The 19242-nt window shown below is 45.2% G+C and overlaps 1 protein-coding gene across 2 annotated transcripts in view; it reads left to right on the forward strand.

Moving 5' to 3' along the window:
* Positions 1-19242, forward strand: part of LOC147697852 (von Willebrand factor A domain-containing protein 5A-like) — a 522842-nt gene that overhangs the window by 114061 nt on the left and 389539 nt on the right. For both annotated transcript variants that reach the window (XM_086934525.1, XM_086934526.1), the window contains exon 3: positions 3121-3323. In XM_086934525.1, the coding sequence (XP_086790651.1) occupies positions 3121-3323 (203 nt within the window). The remainder of the gene's footprint in view (positions 1-3120; positions 3324-19242) is intronic.

The raw sequence follows: 19242 nt of genomic DNA on the forward strand, positions 1-19242 counted from the left end.
TAATCCTTTGTAGGCTTCCTGAATAGTGTGCGTCAACAAGTGCTATATAAATACAAACTTTTGTCCTCCTCTATCCTTCTGCTATTAATCCAAATAACTGATTAACGTATCCACCACTTAAAATGTACTTGCATGTTTCACTATACTATACATGTTTCTCTTCCCCTACCTCCATATATGTAGTGGAGCCATGTGCGGCGCTCCAGTTTTCCCCTCTCTAATCTATACGTGGGATGATCTGCTGGAGCATGAAGCCAGTCATTTATCGGCGCCAGATGTTCCGCCCAAAAATATGCCTCAATGTTAGGTAGAGAAATCCCCCATCATATTGGTTCCTCTGCAAAGTCTCCAGGGCTATCCTAGGTTGTTTCCCCAACCAAAGCAACGTCCGAAGGCCCTCATTTATCTCTTTAAAATCCTGCCGGGGAAGGGGAAAATACTCATTCTGCAATGCATATAAAAACCGTGGTAGGGTAATCATCTTACACATTGTCGCCCGTTCTAGTATTGTGAGGGGGAGAGCCTTCCATCTGAGCGCGTTCTCCTCAAAGTGTGCGAGGACTCGTTGGATATTTTTCTTAAACTAAACTGCCCTGTCCTTCGTCATATAGATCCCAAGGTATGTAAACCCCTCCGTCGTCACCCGTAGCGCCTCAGGTAGGACAGGCCCCAAGTTCTCTCCCCGGGGCTGTACATGACCGACTTGTGCCAGTTTATTGTATATCCTGAGCGGAATCCATACCGGGCCAACAGAGTGAACAGATGCGGCACTGAGACCTCCGTCTCCGTGATATACAAAAGGATGTCATCCGCGTATAGCTAGATCTTCTCTTCATAGTCATCACTTCGGTCAATTCGGAATCTCTTTATCTCCCTGTCATGCCGAATTTCACACGCTACCACTTCTATAGTGAGGGCGAACAATAGTGGCGACAGAGGGCACCCCTGACGGGTCCCTCGTCGTATAGGAAAGTCCCTTGATAACCCCCTGATAACCTTGACCCTCACTCGTGGGTCAGTATATAGCAGGTTAACCCATTTTCGAAACTTCGGGCCAAATCCAAATTTTAGCAACACTCCGTCCAAAAAAGGCCAGTATACTGCGTCGAACGCTTTCTCAGCGTCGAGGGATAGAAATACATGGGGCTCCCCATGAGCACACACTTCCATCAGCTAGTTATGGGTCCCCCTTAAGCCATGCCTGGTCGCTTTGTCCGGCAGGAAGCCTGTCTGGTCCAGATGTATCAGATCTGTTATCACCTTTCTCAATCTCAGGGCAGGAATCGTTGCCAGGAGTTTTAACTCTACATTCAAGAGTGATATGGGGCAATAGGACGCGCACTCCCCTGGCAGCTTACTCTGCTTATAAATAGGTATTATCGTGGCCATACAGAGATCCAGGGGTAGCGTTCCCTCCTGCATCGCTCCCTGGAACAACGCCAGCATGTGAGTAGTGAGTAGTTCCGCCGTTTTAAACAGAAATTCTGCTGGGAACCCATTGGGACCAGGAGATTTCCCCGGGCGGAGTTTAGCTATAGCCTCCCTAACCTCGGCTGCTGTAATGTCTTCTTCCAGGTTTTCTTGAGCCTCCACATCGAGTCTAGGGTGTCTCTGCCATATCCAAGTACTGCCCTATCTCGCGCGTCGAGCCTAAATCCCTAGCCATGTAAAATTCCTCTTAGTAGGCGGCGAATGTCTGCGCTATAATCTGTCCTTCTGGCTCGGCCCGTAGCATCTAGCACCTGGTCAACCCACCTCGCCTCTCGCTCCCTATGACTCAGCCATGCCAAAAGTTTCCCCGATTTGTCTCCCACATCATACAGTCTGTGTAAGGTCGCCTGCACCTTGGCCTCGTCTTGTGTCAGGGCCTTATATTGCTGCTGAGCATCCAGCACTTGTCGTAGTGAGTGTGTCGCCCCATCCATGACATGTCTCTGTTCGAGCTTCAAGATGCGGGCCTCAAGGTCATGCAGGTCAACCTGCACTCTCCTCTTTTCTTCCGCTAGCCTATTCTGCACTTTATCTCGCATAACTGCTTTTAGAGCTTCCCATATCGTCACCCCAGACTGCACTGAACCCAGGTTGTCCGCCAGGTACACCTTCACATCGGCCCTAAGTCCCCGCAACAAGTCCTTATTCTGGAGATCCCATGCAGTCAGTCGCCAGCTCCTACCCTTCGTCTTTCTGTATCTCTCTTGCTTCTTTTTGTACCCCTTGTGCCTCTTTCTGCAGCCCTCTTCTCTTTCTGCACTCCTCTTCCGGCTTTTTGCTCTTTGCACCTCTTGCTTCTTTGTGCACCCCTCTTGCCTTTTTCTGCACCTCTGTTCCTTCTTTCTGCAGTTATTTTGTTTCTTTCTACAGCTCTCTTGCCTCTTTCTATACCCCCTTGCCTCCTTCCCTACGCCTCTTCCCTCTTTCTGCACCCCTGTTGCCACTTTCTGCATCTTTCTTGCCTCTCTCTGCACCTCTGTTCATTTTTCTGTACTTCTTTTGTTTCTTTCTGTTCATCTCTTGCTTCTTTCTGCACCCCTCATGCCTCTTTATGTACCCCACCTCTCTTTTTGCACCTCGGTTCCTTCTTTCTGCACCTCTTTTGTTTCTTGTTGCACCCTTCTTACTTTTTTGCATCCCTCTTGCCTCTTTCTGCAGTTCTCTTGTAATTTGCCTCACTCTGTACCTCACTTGACTCTGAAAGCGCTATCAGTATTGCAGAATGGGCTGCATAAATGTCTACGGTTCCTTCTGTAATACCAAATTGCCATGGGGTGCACAAAGCAGGTGCACTCACCTATTGCGCCCAAAGGGCACTTTGTATAATACGGCCCCTAGTGTTAATACCTAGTCATAAACCATTCCATGTGCTTTGCTTAATCACTTTGGCGCTGTCCTAATTTAAATCCATTTATTTTGCATTGTAGTGTTTTAAAGTCCTTATTTTCTTTTCAGTTTCTTACATGGCCTCGTTCTTCCAGTGTCTGACTTGCCCTGTCTCAGCTCTTCCTAGTATTGTTTTAGTGAATCCTGACCTCCCCATCTCTATGTTTAGTTAAAGTTACAAGGTTTCATAGCAGATATTCCTATGAAACTTGTATTTACTTATATATATTTCTCTTTCTCCAGTCCCTCTTAAGAATATCTCAGTAGATGTCCAGGTGAAAGGATTTGTGGCTGATGTTTCCGCTACATTGAAGTACAAGAATGAGGAGCAGAACCCATTGGAGGCTGTCTTCGTTTTCCCCATAGATGAAGATTCTGCTGTCTACAACTTCGAAGCTGTGGTGGATGGGAAGACGATCATAGCAGAGATTCAGGAGAAAAAGCAGGTAAAAGAGATTAGTATCTTAATTGCACTCTTGGATTTATTTTATTTTTAGATACAGAACATTGATCACTTAAACATAAGCACCATCCATTTTGGGCATAGGGATAGGAATGTACATTTTTTAAACCTTTGTTTCGACTCCTTTTATCAGCAGTGCCCAGGTGTGACCGATGACTACGCACCAACAGTAGCCAAGTGCAATTCCCTTCCCTGTGTTTTATCTCTTCCCTTGCAAATGTCTTTGTTCCACTCCTGTGTGTTTTTTTTCCTCCATTTTTCAGGAAATGCATGCAAGCAGGGCTCAACAATTGCCCAGAGAATATAGGAACAACAAGAGGGCTTATACATGTTAATGCTTTATGCGAACTCAGCTTATTTCTGTTATACATACATTAAGGTCACAGTGCAGTTCCATAGTCTCTTTTTATTAAAGTCTTGATACTGCGAGATAGGACACATCCACAATCATATGATTAATTATTCAGCTCATGAGAGAGACAAATTCAGGTGTAGCCTACCCCACAGGCTAAGGTCATTCATGCATTTGTGGCACTCCAGGAGGTCATTGGGGCCCACCTAACCCTCCTGTTATCTGCAGTAAGTTCCACACAGCAGGATTGCTGGAAGGTTATCAGAGGCCATGCACCCTTTCTCCACCACTCCGGAAACTCGCTTCCTAGCGCACTACTAGCAGGGGGATGAAGTCCCCTTGGCTACTGAGGGTCCTTGAGGGCCAACTAGCCTTCCTGTTACCTCCGATAAGACTCACACAGCTGGATTGCTGAGAGGTCGTACGAGTCCGTGCACGTCTTTCTCCACCACTGTGCAAACGCACTTCCTTATGCACTTCTGGTTGGGGAAAAAGTCCACTTAGTCCTGAGGCCCTCCATAGTACAGTGAAATTCATTCCCCAACCAGCAGCGTGCCAGGATACACATTTGCAGAGTGGTGGAGAAAGGGCTCTTGACCTCGAAATTCTCTCTGTATCCTGCTATCTGGGAGCTACTGGAGATAACAGAAGGGGTTCCTGGACCCCGTGGACCATAAACATCATAAGGGACTTCGTCCCCCAACCACCACTGTGCCTGGAGGCACATTTGCTGAGTGAGGGTGAAGGGGGCATGGCCGCCGGCAAATATATTTTTGAATGGAGTGGGGCTGCATGGCCCCCCTTCCATGGCCATTTGCCCCCCTCCTGGGCCACTGTTGGCCCCGGGGACTCCATCCCCCGGGGCCTGGCCACTTGAAAAAAAGATATATATTTTAAGTACTGAGGGCAGAGCGTGCTGCCCCTCCGGGGCAATTTTCAGCCCTGGGGACCCCATCCTCTGGAGCCTGCCCCTTATATATATTTTTTTTAAAAATGGAAGGGAGGGGCCTCATTGCCCACCTCCTAGGTTGATATTGGCCCCGGAAACCCCGTCCAACAGGCCTGGCCGGTAGTGTGGCACAGGGGTTTGTCGCTTAGGCACCCACTGCAATACTACATAAACTGACCCAGGAGCTGAACCACCCAGAGGGCTTTATTTAATGAAGCAAGGTAGACGCGCTTCATTTTTAAAAATATATTTTGTCTGGAATCACTGACCTAGTGCAACTCCAGACAATTTTTTTTAAATGCTTTTTTTGCTCCCCTTCCCCCGCCCCCTCCCCCAATAGACCTAGGGGGTCAGGGTGTTCTTACCTTTCCCCCTTTTCTTTTTTTAAAATGTTTTTACTTGTAACTCTACCGAGTCACAAACTGGCTGCCAAAACTTCCAGGTTTTATTTAAATGTTTAAATTGTGTTAAACTCAGGTGTTTGCTAAGGCACGATCTTGATGAGCCATTTTCTCCTCTAGTCATATTTTTCCTGCCGCTCTACGTTCTGCTCCCAATGCAGTCACAGCTCAGTGAATTTATCTATGGCATTTACTACCAGGGTGCGGTATGTCTATGTACTCCGGAACCCATAAGGATTAGTGGTGAATTAGTATAGTGAAATATGAAAGTAATTTGAGTGGTGGACATTAGTCAGTTATTTGGATTGAGAAGGTTAGCAGATGGATGGAAGAGGAAAAAACGTTTGCATTTGTATATAGTTTTTGCTACCCCTAATGAGGTGTTGAAATGCTTTTTTTCAGCGAGTAGCACGCTACTCTGGAACCCATAAAGGATTAGTGATGAATTAGTATATTGAAATATGAAATTTGAGAAGGATAGTCAAGGGATTGAAGAGTAAAGGATTTAGACTTTTGTTATTCGAGGTCGTAGCAGTAGTGAGAGGCTTCGGATGAGTAAAAAGGGAGGGGGAGGGGAAGGGTTTGAGTTCGAGGGAAGAGTTTAGAAAGGCTTGTTTTTGGGTATCATTATAGTAAAAAAAGGTGTCAGATGGTGCAAGGAAGGGCAGAGTAGGGGAGAATCTAGAAAGGGCTATCTTGGGGATTATAGTAGTGGTATGGGGTTTGAGATGAATGAGAGAGTTGATGTAGAGGATACATTAATAGAGCTATAGGGTGAGAAATAGGATAGTGCATTGAATATGCTGAACTAGAAGAAAGTCATGAATATATAGATCCATAAGTACATGGAAAGTACTATTCTCAATCTCTACTTACCTCTCTCGCTCTCAACATTATAACCTGCTATGACTCCCTTATCTCACAATCCTCTAGTGTTCATGCCCCACCCCCCCTTCTCTACCTCCGACTCTCCCTCCCCCCTCCTTAAGTCCTTCACCCCCTCTAATCCCCTGGCTACCCACACACCTCCCCTTGCTCCCCTATCAATACCTAATGCTCTAAGCTCTATCTCACATGTCTCTCCTCTTACCCCCCTCTTCCCACATCCCTCCCCCATACACCTCACCACTCACTCCTTCTATGACACCTCCTACATCCCCCACTCACCCTCTGGCCCCCCGCTTCTAACTACAAGCTCTCTCCCACACTCCTCCCACCCCTCGACTGCCTTACCAACTCTCCCTCTGCCCCTTACCTCCTGGTTCCCCCACGCTCCATTAATTACCCCCCTCCCATGCACCTCCCCCCTTAACTCTCTCCTCAACTCTCCCACTACCATGTACCCCCCGATTCTACCCCCCTCCTTACACACTCCCTCTCCTTCACTCCTCCCTCCCTACGACTCTCATACCTTCCCTCCCTTTGGCTCACATCCCCGCACCCCCTTAGCTGCCACCTTTTACCCTCCACAACAACCTCCTCTCACTTCCCGACTATCTCCGACTACCCTCAATCCAACAGGTCCACCTCTTCCTACTTCCCCGATGCCACCTTCTTCTAACTGTCAGCCTGAAGAGTACAAGTTTTCCACATTCTCCTCGTGTCCACTTCTGCCCCACAATAATGATATCCCCCCTCCCCCCTCCAGGTTTTCCCCATCCTCCTCATCGTCCCCCTCCACCACCCAACCCCAACACTGTCATCCTCCCAATAAATACAGACCCACCTCTCATATCTAACCACACATTGGCATCCCCCAATATTGAACTGGTCCTCACATCCCTAGTCTTAGAACTCTCCTCCCTCAGAAACGAGATCTCCCTCCTTACCAAAACCATCTCCTCACACAATGACACTCTCTTCAACCCTTCCACTTTCTGTCCTGTTAACACGTTTACCTACAGCAACACGCCTCCCCACTCCAATATTGACACAACCAGTCCCATTCACACCCATCCTTCCCAAATTATCCCGCCCGACTTGGACAAAAGGCCCTCACCGCAGCATCCTGGTACTCACCCACCATCCTTAAAAAGTAACTTATCTACTAACGCTCCCATCTCGCCCTCCCCACCCTAGCCCACCTCTCCCCTGATTCATCAATCTAATATCCCAGTCCTCTTAGGAACTAGCAGACTCCCCCCTCCTTCGACCTCCCCGAGACCTCCCCAACAACTTAGACCTATCCCCCCCTGTCCTCCCTCACAATCACCCGACCCCACTCCCCTAAGTTGCATGCTGATCAACTGCCGCTCCGCCTCATGCCATGCCACTGAGATTGCTGAAACCATTCTCAACGAAGACATTGACATCGCATTCTTAACTGAAACCTGGCTCACCGCCCACTCTAAGCCCATCCTTGACTTACTTATTCCCCCTGGCTATTCGGTCATTAGGAAAGATAGAACTGAACAAACAGGAGGTGGACTCGCCTTAATTATTAAAACTGAACTTAACATCTCACTTGTCCCCCTTCAAGATCCTTCATCCTTTGAATACCTCTGCGCCGATCTCACGATACCTGACTCCCCCTCCATCCGGCTGCACTCGATCTACCATCCGCCGGGTAATAACATCCCCTTTACGGAAGAGATGACTGATCTTATTATCCAAGCGTCACTCTCACACCCTAACAATCTCTTCCTCGGTGACTACAACATCCATTGGAACAAAAAGGATGACCCTGCGGTCATCATATTCAATGACACCATGGATGTCACCAATATGACCCAAATCTGCCATTCTCCTCCTACCCATAACAAAGGTGCCACCCTTGATGCTATCATGACCAGCGGTGATCTGGCCTCCCTATCTAACATACTTCCGGTTGACTGGTCTGACCACTACCTAATCCTTTTTACCATGAATAGATCCGTTCCTCGCAGCACCCCCATCATCACTTTACCTAAAAAACCCACACGCAACCTTCACCTCATTCCCCCTGGACAATTGAAATCGACAATTAAGAACCACTTACTTCTTCCTCCACTCTCTGATAGCACCAACGATCTAACTAACCACTATAATAACTCTATTTGTGAAGCCCTCAACCAAATTGCTCCAATCAAATTCAAACAACAAAAAAATATCCCTCCTAAGTCTTGGTTCAATACCGATCTAAATAATCAAAGACGATCCCTTAGACATTCTGAAAGGGTCTGGAGGAAGCATCGGACCATTGAAAATCTGGCTCTACTCAGAGCCGCTAGAGCCCAATACAAAAAACATATCTTCAATGAAAAAGCCTCCTTTCTCTGGACTCAGCTTGATCAGGCGAGAAACCGCCCGAGAGAACTCTTTAACATTGTAAAAAAACAAACTTCCACTGGCCCTCCCAAAATTTTAGCCTCTACCGACAGATGTGAAGAAATCGCTAGCTTCTTTACTAACAAAATCAACTTGATCGAACTATCCTTCTCCTCCCTCCCGCTCTCGCTCCAACTTCCCCCCACCCAACACACCCTCTCCACCTCCTCTAACTCACCTTTGTTCTCTATATCAACTCCTCTCAATCCCTCTGAAGCCCTCCCGGCTCTCTCCCAACCTGACCCCGTTCTGGAACTCATCACCCCGGCTAAAAACAGTGCCTCGTGGAGTGACTTTAGTCCAGTATCTGAATCTACGATCACTAATGTCATTACCAAACTCAAACCTTCCTCCCACTCCAAAGATCCTCTTCCCGCACACCTGGTTCAAGAACTTAATTCTATCATCGCACCTATATGGACCAAAATCATCAACTCCTCTCTTTCCACTGGCTGCGTTCCCGCCTCTCTTCAACTTGGTCAAATCACACCTATTCTAAAAAAATCCCACGACTGACCCTAATGACCTCAGCAACCTTCGTCCTATCTCTAACCTTCCATTCCTCTCTAAAGCCCTAGAGAAATGTGTCCTACTACAATTATATAAACACATCATCACCTACAATCTACTTGATGTTTTCCAATCTGGCTTCAAAAAAGGATGTAGTACCGAAACTGCTATGCTAAACATTACTGACAACATCCATCGCTCACTAGATAGGGGGGAATCCTCAATACTAATCCTCCTTTACCTCTCTTCTGCTTTTGATACTGTACACCACCGCACCCTTCTCAACATTCTTAAAGCTCGATTTGGCCTTGAAGGTAATGTTTTAAAATGGTTCTCCTCATTCCTTCATAACAGATCACAACAAATCAAGCTCAACCACTTCCTCTCTAAACCCCAAACCGTCTCACTCGGCGTCCCTCAAGGATCCATCCTCTCCCCAACCCTATTCAATCTGTTCATGGAACCACTCACTCTCATCCTCAAACAAGCCAATATCAGTTACCACCTCTATGCCGATGACACCCAACTATACTACAAGATCAAATCCCACAAAGACATACTTCACCTCAATGACACCTTGACTAAAGTTCAAACCTGGTTCCATCAGAACCATCTCAAACTTAACCCGAAAAAAACTGAAATCATACTGTTCTCCCCCAAAAACAATTCCCTTCCCATCCAACTCTGAATCAATGACATCAAAGCTCTTAACTGTTCACTCTCCACTTCTAATTCCGTTAAATCCTTAGGCATCAGTATTGACCAGAACCTCAATCTCATACCCCACATTAAAAATGCAGCAAAAAGTGCCCTTTTCACCCTTCTACAACTCAAGAAAATTAAACCATTTATACCAGCAGCCGACTTCAAGCTTGTTGTGCAATCGCTGGTCCTTTCTAGGATCGACTATGGTAACACTACTCTGGCCGGCACACCTAAAATCCACCTTGCTCCGATCAAATCTGTCCTTAATCTAGCTGCAAGACTCATCTCCGACTGTAAAAAAATTGATCACATCTCCCCCACTCTCAAGATCCTCAATTGGCTCCCAATAGAAGGAAGATCCACCTATAAGATCGCTTGCATCACACACAAGGCTCTCCACCAAAACACACCTTCTTACCTTTCAAACAAACTACACAAAGCAGGATGCTCCAGGTCCCTGAGAAGCACAAACTCCCTTGTCCTTATCCCGCCTAGACTCAAATGTCAAAAGACCCAATCCCGTGCTTTCTCTGGCAACGCTCCTACAATTTGGAACTCTCTCCCCAAAGATCTTCGCTGCAACCCCTCTTACTCTCTCTTCAAAAAAGAACTCAAAGTACTTCTTCTCAACAGATACTGGGGTAAATAACGCAAGCTCTACAGATTACACTTTCATTATGTATTTTGCTTTATTATGTATATTTGATTCCATTACGTATATTTTGCTTTTTGTTCCTCTATTTCTCACTCAAACATTCGTTGATTCTCACCTCCATGTAAAGCGCTCTGATACTCTTGGGTCCAGCAGCGCTATATAAAACCTTTGAAATAAAGAAATAAATAAATAAAATAAAAATAGTGCATTGAATATGCTTTTTTTTGGGGGAGTAAATTAATAAATATATAGATCCAAGTACATGGAAGGTATATAGATGCATAAAGGAAGTAAGTATAAGTAGATTAAAGATGCATTCGATAAACTCTGGTTTTCAAGTATTGTAGTAAAAAAAGCATAATTATTTTACATGTTTATACAAAGCAATACACATATATAGGTACATATCTATAGTTCAAATAAATGCTTATATACAGAGGGATATGCTGTATATTTCTGCTTGTGTATGGTGCTTATGTGGGGATTAGCAAATTCTTGAGTAGTTTTCTGATGATAAGGTGGTTGTCGGTGGATCTTATGTTGGGGGTAGAGTTTCATATTTTGGCTGCTTGAACAGAAAAGGATGTGCCACCCATGTTTTTTTCTTGTATCTTGGGATTTTAAGGTGAGGTGCCCCGCTAGAGTGAAGGTTCCTATGATGAATGTGTTTGCTGATTTTGTTCCTGATGAAGAGTGGTCCCATTCCATTTACCGCTTCTTGGGTGATACAAAGCAGCTTGAACGTGGATCTTCTGGCAACCAATGCAGGGCTTTAAAGGCAGATGTGGTCTCGATGTTTGAGATGCAAGAGTAGTCTGGCACCCGAGTTCTGAATCTTTTGTAGTCTTTTCATAGTTGTTAAAGGTGATCCGTGGTAGAGGCTATTGGTGTAATCAAGTTTGGACAGAACAAGGGAGATGGTAGCTTGGACCTCGTGTGGAAATGTTTAAATGGGGGAAGATTCGTTGAAGAGTTTTTATAGTAACAAAGCGTGATCTTGCTAGTTTGTCCACTTGGGTATTCATCAATAGCTTGGAGTCCATGGCCATTCTGAGGTTTCTTACTTCCTTCAATACTTCAGGCAGTGATCCCAGTTCATCAGGCCAGGCGGCAAGCGGGTCATAATGTTTACAATCGTCACATGTGAGTATTACCATTTTGGAAGCATTCAATTTGAGATGGTGATCCACGGCTCTCTGACAACTGAAAATTGGCGTGTTTCCAATGTCTTTGGGGCATTCAGTTGAAGGAGTATTTGTGTGTCATCTGCATAGTTATAGCACATGAGGTGAAATTGATTGATCAGTACCGGTAATGACTTCATATTGATGTTGAAAAGCATGGGCGAGATGATAGAGCCTTGAGGGACCCCAGGTTTTGTGGAGTACGGTTTGGACAAGAAAGGTGGGGTATGGATGATATTAGTTATGTTTCATAGGTAGGACCTGATCCAGTCTAAAGAAGTCCCCTCTATGCCGTCTTCGTAGAGTCTTTGTGAAGTAATCAAAAATCCTTCTCTTAGGGGTCTCACTAATACTTAGTCCTTTTGAACCATCAAAGAAGAAATTGGCACAGAAGCTGAAATATAAAAGATCATTTTTATTAAACTCAAATGAGTGAGACTACGTCACGAAGAAGCCTTAGCAACTGAATGAGGCAGTCTAAGGAGTACAGAACACTGAGGCCTTATATATGTGAGGGTTACATACTCATCATAAAACCAAGGGGCAGTCCTGGCTCATGTAAGCATGCAAAATGACAAGATGAACATACAAGATCTACTTGCTCAACAAAGTGGGAGGAGAGTTACTTCTCCATACAGCAGCAAAAATAGCCTGACAGTTATACTAGAGAAGCAGGTGCATTCTACTGGCTAGGCCCTTCTGGGTATGTGTGAAGTGGAGGATGCTGAATATAGTTTGTCTCTAGGCAGACTACAAGAGCAGTTAACAGAAAGGAAGGACAGAGCACATGGCTGCCAGAAATACAAAATGGCTTTCAGCTCATGCTAACAAATCTGTCCAATATTTAACAGATGGTCCTTTTAGCATGAGCTAAAGACATTCCTATGATCCAGTAGGAACATAGAAAATATTTGCACATTAATTTTTCATAAATTTATCAATTCCCTAATTCATTGCTAGGTGGGCCTTTTCCTGAGCTATAAGCAGGAATACAAAGAGAATAACGCATAGGGTCATAATTAACATTAACAGATAGCAGGAGAAAGTAATGACCACTATTACAAAAAGATTTATCATTTTTCTATTCCTAAGCAAAAGCAAATCCTAAAATCATCTAGTAATCACCTTCAGGGCTCCTATGCATTTCAGTGACTATTATAAACTCAGGTGAGACAGTGGTGATCCTTATCAATGCTCTCAGGTGAAATGGGAATACCCTTTATCAGAGTACAGACAGAACACTACTTTAAAACGATGCCAGCAGAACAGTAAGAACAGGTACACAAATTTACTTATGGTGGACCATTTTGGATGCTAGGGGTGGAGCCACTAGAGGCTATTCCTCTTCCATGGCAATTCAGTCAAATGGGAACATATTCAACACCCACTTTATACAGTGGCACTGGAAACACTCGTGCAACTATGTCAAAGTCCGTTCCAAGCCTCTTTGGTAGGCTTCTATCGTCCATCAAATCTGCTTCCATTGTTTTCTTACGCGTTGGGCCTCTTGATTCAGGCCTTCCGAGAAAATAATGCTTCTCAGTATCTGTTGGAGTGCCCTCCTGGCAAACACTCACAGCTCACTCGAATGTCTCAATGCAGTGCACCAGTGTCTCTCCTCTGCGGCAGGCACTACAAATATTGTGCTCTTTGTTGGTCGTGGGCACAGATCATCTTGTGCAGACCTGGGTCTACATTCTCAGGCTCCCACACTCAATATTCAGTGTCAGAGGACGCTCGGGCTGCTCTTTCATTTTATCTTTCCTTTTATCATGGGTACCACAAAGTATGTACTTTTGCCAATCTTGGATTCTCCGGTGGACTGCCCTTCCGTTGGACCAAAGAAAAGAGGGGTGGCCAAAACTCAGGCCAAGGGGCTCAAGGGACTGCATGCTGTCAAAGGTTACCAGCACATGACAGGTAGAAAACTAAAGCCTCAAACCAGCCCTGCCATCAACAGGGATCCTTCTCTTTCGCTCTTTTGCACTTAAACTCTGGTTCTGTGGCAAACAGGGAACCAGCTCCTCCTTCTTGTCTGATGTCCAACGCCGTCTGATGGAGCAAGCACGATGCTTTGGAAATGCCATTGATGAAGCGCTGGCGATCGCGGTCCAGCCTTGCTACTTTCTGGGTGCTGGGACTGTAGGCCCAAGACATCTGCCCTTCATCTGTAGCTGTCACTGATGGGAATTAGGACTCGGCTTTATTTTTGTTCTGCAGGTTATTATGACTCTTCCTTTTACTCTGGAAGATCCCGCAGAACCTAGTGACGTAGGAAATGTGACACAGTTGTTAGTTTCCTTCAAATTAGCGCAAAAACAATTCATTGTATTTAACAATGGGACTACAAGCAGGTGGCCTGCAATCTGCGAGGAGTGGCCAGAAGTCATGGGACAAGAATTCTATCTCAATGTGTGTCCTCACACATAGTGGCATTGTCTAATGGGGTAAACATTTTTTTTGAATGATTAAGTCTAGGTGTTCCTAAATTCCTTATCTAGAACACCTCAAATGGAAATCACATGATACAGATTATCAGGGACATGTAGATACCTCCCTTTAATAATTGTGCATTAGTTGCACTATGCAATACACAGGCTAATGATCAAAATGTGGAAACAAAAGACAAGAACTAGAGGTGGTAGATGAAATAACCAAGACCTCAGTCTTGTCTGGATTGATTTTTAGGAGGTTTCCTGTCATCCACTGGACCGTGTGTCTCAAGATATTCTGAGTGTGGAGTTGGGCGGTGTTTGTATTGTCAACACTCAGCAGCAGCTGCGTGTCGTCTGCGTAGTTATATACTGTGCAGCCCATACTCGCCAGGGAGGCAATCAGAGGCTGCAGATATAGGTTAAACAGCAGTGGGGATATTGGAGACGGTCGTTTGAAGGTCCACTCACCCAAGGCCTAATCTTAGCCTAATGTCAGCTCCTACATGGGATCGGCAGGGCATAACTTGTATTATATGGTTAATGTACCTTGTACTTTGAGATGATGTATTTCCATGATTAGAACACATCTGATCACACTGAAAATTAAAGCATCAGGAACAAAAAGGGTAAAAAAAACAAATCAAAATAGGCATTTAAAATTTGTCATGTTAAAAAAATAAACGTACGGTATCTACAATTGAGGTGGAAAACTTGTCTTACTATAGTATTGAGTCAGTTAACCAGTCCATCACTACCCTGACAGTCAGACTGGAAAACATCGAAGTGGGCCTAATGAAAATTGTTGAAAAACAGTCTGGTCATACAAAAGGGAATTATACATAATATGGGGGTCCGGGCGGTCATCTTCGGTCTTGAAAGGCTACGGAAGACTCCTACAGCTCCCGATGCCCGCCGCTCGCAATCATTAACGGGGTTGCCGAAGACTCGTGCTTGAAGCCTGACGGGTCCCGTAATCCCGGTCTGAGGGATCGCGCAGACAAGGTATCGCGCGCAAAAGCAGTCCCTGTAATGGCGGCCGATGGCCCGTTATGCGGCCCGATCGTGCAAAAGGAAGTTTGCGCGCTGTGTGCGTCCTCATGCTCTTAGTGCGCGCATTGTGCAGTGTATGTTTCACGGATGCCCATGATATGCTGAGCTGCCTGGCATCATCAGAGCCAATAATATGAACCATTTCATTACTATTTTGATCCCGCCTGACCCTAAAATGGCCGACGCCTGTGACAATGTTCTACACCAATAGTGCAATCTGCAAGTGAATATCGTGGAGGCACTTCCTGGATAATCTTCTAGCCCTCTCTTATGTTGTGCACTCTGGTATGATCTACAGACACTGAGTGTACTGCCTGGCATCATCAAAGAAAATATTAAGTATCATTTGCTCTTGGGTCTTGCCTGTTTTCAAAATGGCCGACACCTGCGACACTAAGCTACACTAATACTGCAATATGCTGCTCTTTTATAAATGAAGGCTATTGGTGGCGCTTTTGGCATAAAGTTCTGAACCCATTGTTATGTGCCCTCTTGAAGGCTCTAGAACCATTGATAGTGCCCTGCTATGGATGTAATCCTTTGCATAGTGAACCCCAGGTCCCATTCAAGATCTTGCGAACACAAATTCTCTATAAGGCTTCTGAGTGAGCACGTGATCGAGTACTTCTCCTCTAGAACAAAGCCAACATGGGTGAAAAGGAGACGTCTAAGAACCTCAAACGCCTGAAAGGTGAACCACCTAATCCGATATCGCCTGTGAAGAGCAAGAAGGAAGTCAGCGATACCATGGATATTATTTTGAATAGGCTGGAGGAAGTAAGAGACTTGGCAAAATCACCAAAAGAAGAAATTGTAGCCGTTTGGAAGGATATAAAAGACATTAACTCTAGAATTACCGAAACTGAATCGAGAATGAGCCGCCTTGAGGACACAGAAAGTAAAACCTGTGGTGCTCTCAAAAGTCTCACTATATCCTCTGAGACGATAACAAAGAGATTAGCCGAGTTGGAAGACCGAAATCGGAGGGGAAACCTTAGAATCTTTGGAATACCGGAAGGTTCGGAAGAGGCCCATGGTTCGTGTATTGCTTTCTTGGAATCCTGGTTCAAACAGGCGACTAATCTAACCTACGCCCAACCACTGGAATTCGATAGAGCACATAGAGTCCCAGGAAGGATAACAAAATTCCAAAAAGGTCTGGGACCTATCATATGCAAACCCCTGAGATTTCAACATGTGGAACAGATTCTGTCCTTCGTACGACAAAATAACCATGTCCTGTGGAAAGCAAACAAGATATACATTTTGCAAGACTACTGCAAAGACACTGTAGATGTGAGGAAGGCCTTCTTGGCAATGCGTCCACAATTGCGATCACTGGGCCACCAATATGGCTTTGTAGGTCCGTCTAAGTTCAGGGTGACCATACAGGGGGTCTCACACATATTCACGGATCCTCAAAAGCTGAAACGTCTACTCCACGGTCCCGGTGATCTATCGATGGACATAACACCGGCTGATATGGCGGGGCATCTGCCTCCGGCTATAAATGAATATCCTTTGCTTGTACTATTACTTGTACTATTACTTAACCTCAGTTGAACTTCACAAAATCCTACTCAACTAATTCCACTGTTTAATACTCTTGAGTCTACAACATAGTCTGCCTGTAAGATCGTAGGGGTAAGACCTTACAGTACCCATGCACGAACCGCTAAAAGTAATGTCCTGGTAAAATGCTGGTGTGGTCTTAATTTGTAGTTTGGTATATATATATTGTTATATGAGTACATCGATATACTAATACCTTGTGAATCTATAGTCAAATACATTGTTATTGTTATTGTTATTTTTGATTTGTAGCGCGCTCAATCACCTACAGGCCTCTAAGCGCTCGGGAATCGATGGTAAACAACAACTTTGACAGTACAGAGGGCATCCACTAGCCTACGTGGCTCACCGGGCTCTCCTGAACAACAGCGTTTTCAGCCCCTTTCTGAAACGTAGGAGGTTTCCTTCCTTTCGTAGTGGCTCAGGTAGTGTGTTCCATAAATGCGGAACCAGCACCGAAAAGGCTCTACCGCCCTTGGTGGCAAGTTTGTACCGAGGGCAGACTAATAGCTGAGAGTCTGAGGACCTAAGAGCTCTCTTTGGGCTATACATTGCCAGGCGATCTTTGATGTAAGCAGGTGCCATGCCATAGATGGCTTTATGGGCGATGCACAGATTTTTAAATTCCACTCGCTCCTTAATAGGGAGCCAGTGGAGGCTTTGTAGCAGGGGGGATGCTTTAGTGTGTCTTGGCTGTCTGAAGATAAGACGAGCGGCATCATTCATCACCACCTGTAGCCTATTTATCAAGGTTTTTGGTAGGCCAAGGTAGAGGGCATTTCCATAATCTATGCGTGAAATCACAGTAGCTGCGACGATGGAACGTAGCATAGATTGGGAAATGATAGGCACTAATTTCCGTAGCTGTCGGATGATTAGTACAGCTGCCCACCACTGAAGAGATTTGGCCGACCATAGAGAGGTCACAATCCAGTTTGATCCCCAGGCTCTTCACGTTCAAACTGGGTTTTGGGGCTGGACCTAACTCTGCGGGCAGTAGAGGTCACACCATGGTGAGGTGGTAGATGAAATAACCAAGACCTCAGTCTTGTCTGGATTGATTTTTAGGAGGTTTCCTGTCATCCACTGGACCGTGTGTCTCAAGATATTCTGAGTGTGGAGTTGGGCGGTGTTTGTATTGTCAACACTCAGCAGCAGCTGCGTGTCGTCTGCGTAGTTATATACTGTGCAGCCCATACTCGCCAGGGAGGCAATCAGAGGCTGCAGATATAGGTTAAACAGCAGTGGGGATATTGGAGACGGTCGTTTGAAGGTCCACTCACCCAAGGCCTAATCTTAGCCTAATGTCAGCTCCTACATGGGATCGGCAGGGCATAACTTGTATTATATGGTTAATGTACCTTGTACTTTGAGATGACTTTAGGTACACCTATCAAGCTTACTGCTATTCGAATCCCTGAGGAAAATTCCTTCATGTTAAACTAATGCTAGTAGGTTTCCTGGTTAGTAAGCCAACTGGACCCGAAGCACTCATTATGCACGGATGCAAGGCTTCATCACTAGTCACTAGCTAGGCAGGGGCCTAGTTTGTTTGAGACGTCTATAGATGTCTGTAGATGTTTAAAAGTTACAATATTTTTCAATTGCTAAAGTTAATACAGTTCCTAACATTTAAAATGACAAATATGTCGCCATAGGGGAGGATACGGTGCTGTTTTCCCAGTCGCCATGCCCTACGCATAAGTTTGGAGGGTGAGGGGTGGGATGAGGGTGAAGGGGGGTAGGGGATGGAGGGGTGCGGGGGCAAGGTTGGGGGAGGTTTTTTTTTTTTTCTTTTGCCTGCTTTGTGCTATTGTTTTTAACGCTACTCTTGCTTTGGCATTCAACTACACGCGCACAGTTGTGTCTAAAATGATAAGCTACAAGTTACTACTAGGTTATACAGGTTGCCAACACACAGAAGATATAGCCGAATGTTTTGCAGTCCGCTTTGTCCCCATTATGGGCATTGTCCAACTGAAGCTGTTAAGTATGTTATGCGTAAGTACATACATGGTGCATACACAAGTCCTTCAGCACACACAACGCCACTCGGCCATTCGCACGATCGTCATCCTGATCATGGATGTTGTCCCACATCCATATGTCACCTGATGTAATTGATTCACCCTTGGGGGTAACAAAGATAGGTAATCTGAGGATCCTTTCCCTTAATGTGAAGGGGCTTAACCAACCTGTCAAGCAACAGAAAATATTAGATTATCTATGTAGACAGAAGGGGGATATTGTGCTACTACAAGAGTCCAAGATAGAAGCCAAACAATTCCACACACTCAGAAACAAATTTTTCAGGGAAGAGATGGGATCGGAGGCTGTAGCAAAAAAGAACGGTGTTATAACCATGATTGCCAAGAAATCCAATGTAGACTTAATCTCCTCAGTGACTGACTCCAAAGGGAGATGGATCACGACAAAACTGTCTAAAGATGACACTGAATTTTACATCACAAACGTATATGCCCCTAATACATGTGATCTTGCATTCTGGTCAGAACTCCCGAAACAACTTGATACTATTCCAGACACAGCTGTACATATCCTAGCGGGGGACTTTAATCTTCCGTCCGACCCCATCCTTGACAGAGATTCTAGGTGCACCTTCCGCAGTAATAAATCACATAAAGCTTTCACTAAACTCTGCAATAGGTTCCATCTGGTAGACTCATGGAGGTTGCAAAACCCGGATGGAAGGGAGTACACCTTTTACTCGCCTCCACATGATTAGTTTTCCCGAATCAACTACTTATTTATTACACAGAACG

Source organism: Lissotriton vulgaris, chromosome 8 (genome assembly GCF_964263255.1).
Source record: "Lissotriton vulgaris chromosome 8, aLisVul1.2, whole genome shotgun sequence".
Taxonomy (NCBI): Eukaryota; Metazoa; Chordata; class Amphibia; order Caudata; family Salamandridae; genus Lissotriton; species Lissotriton vulgaris.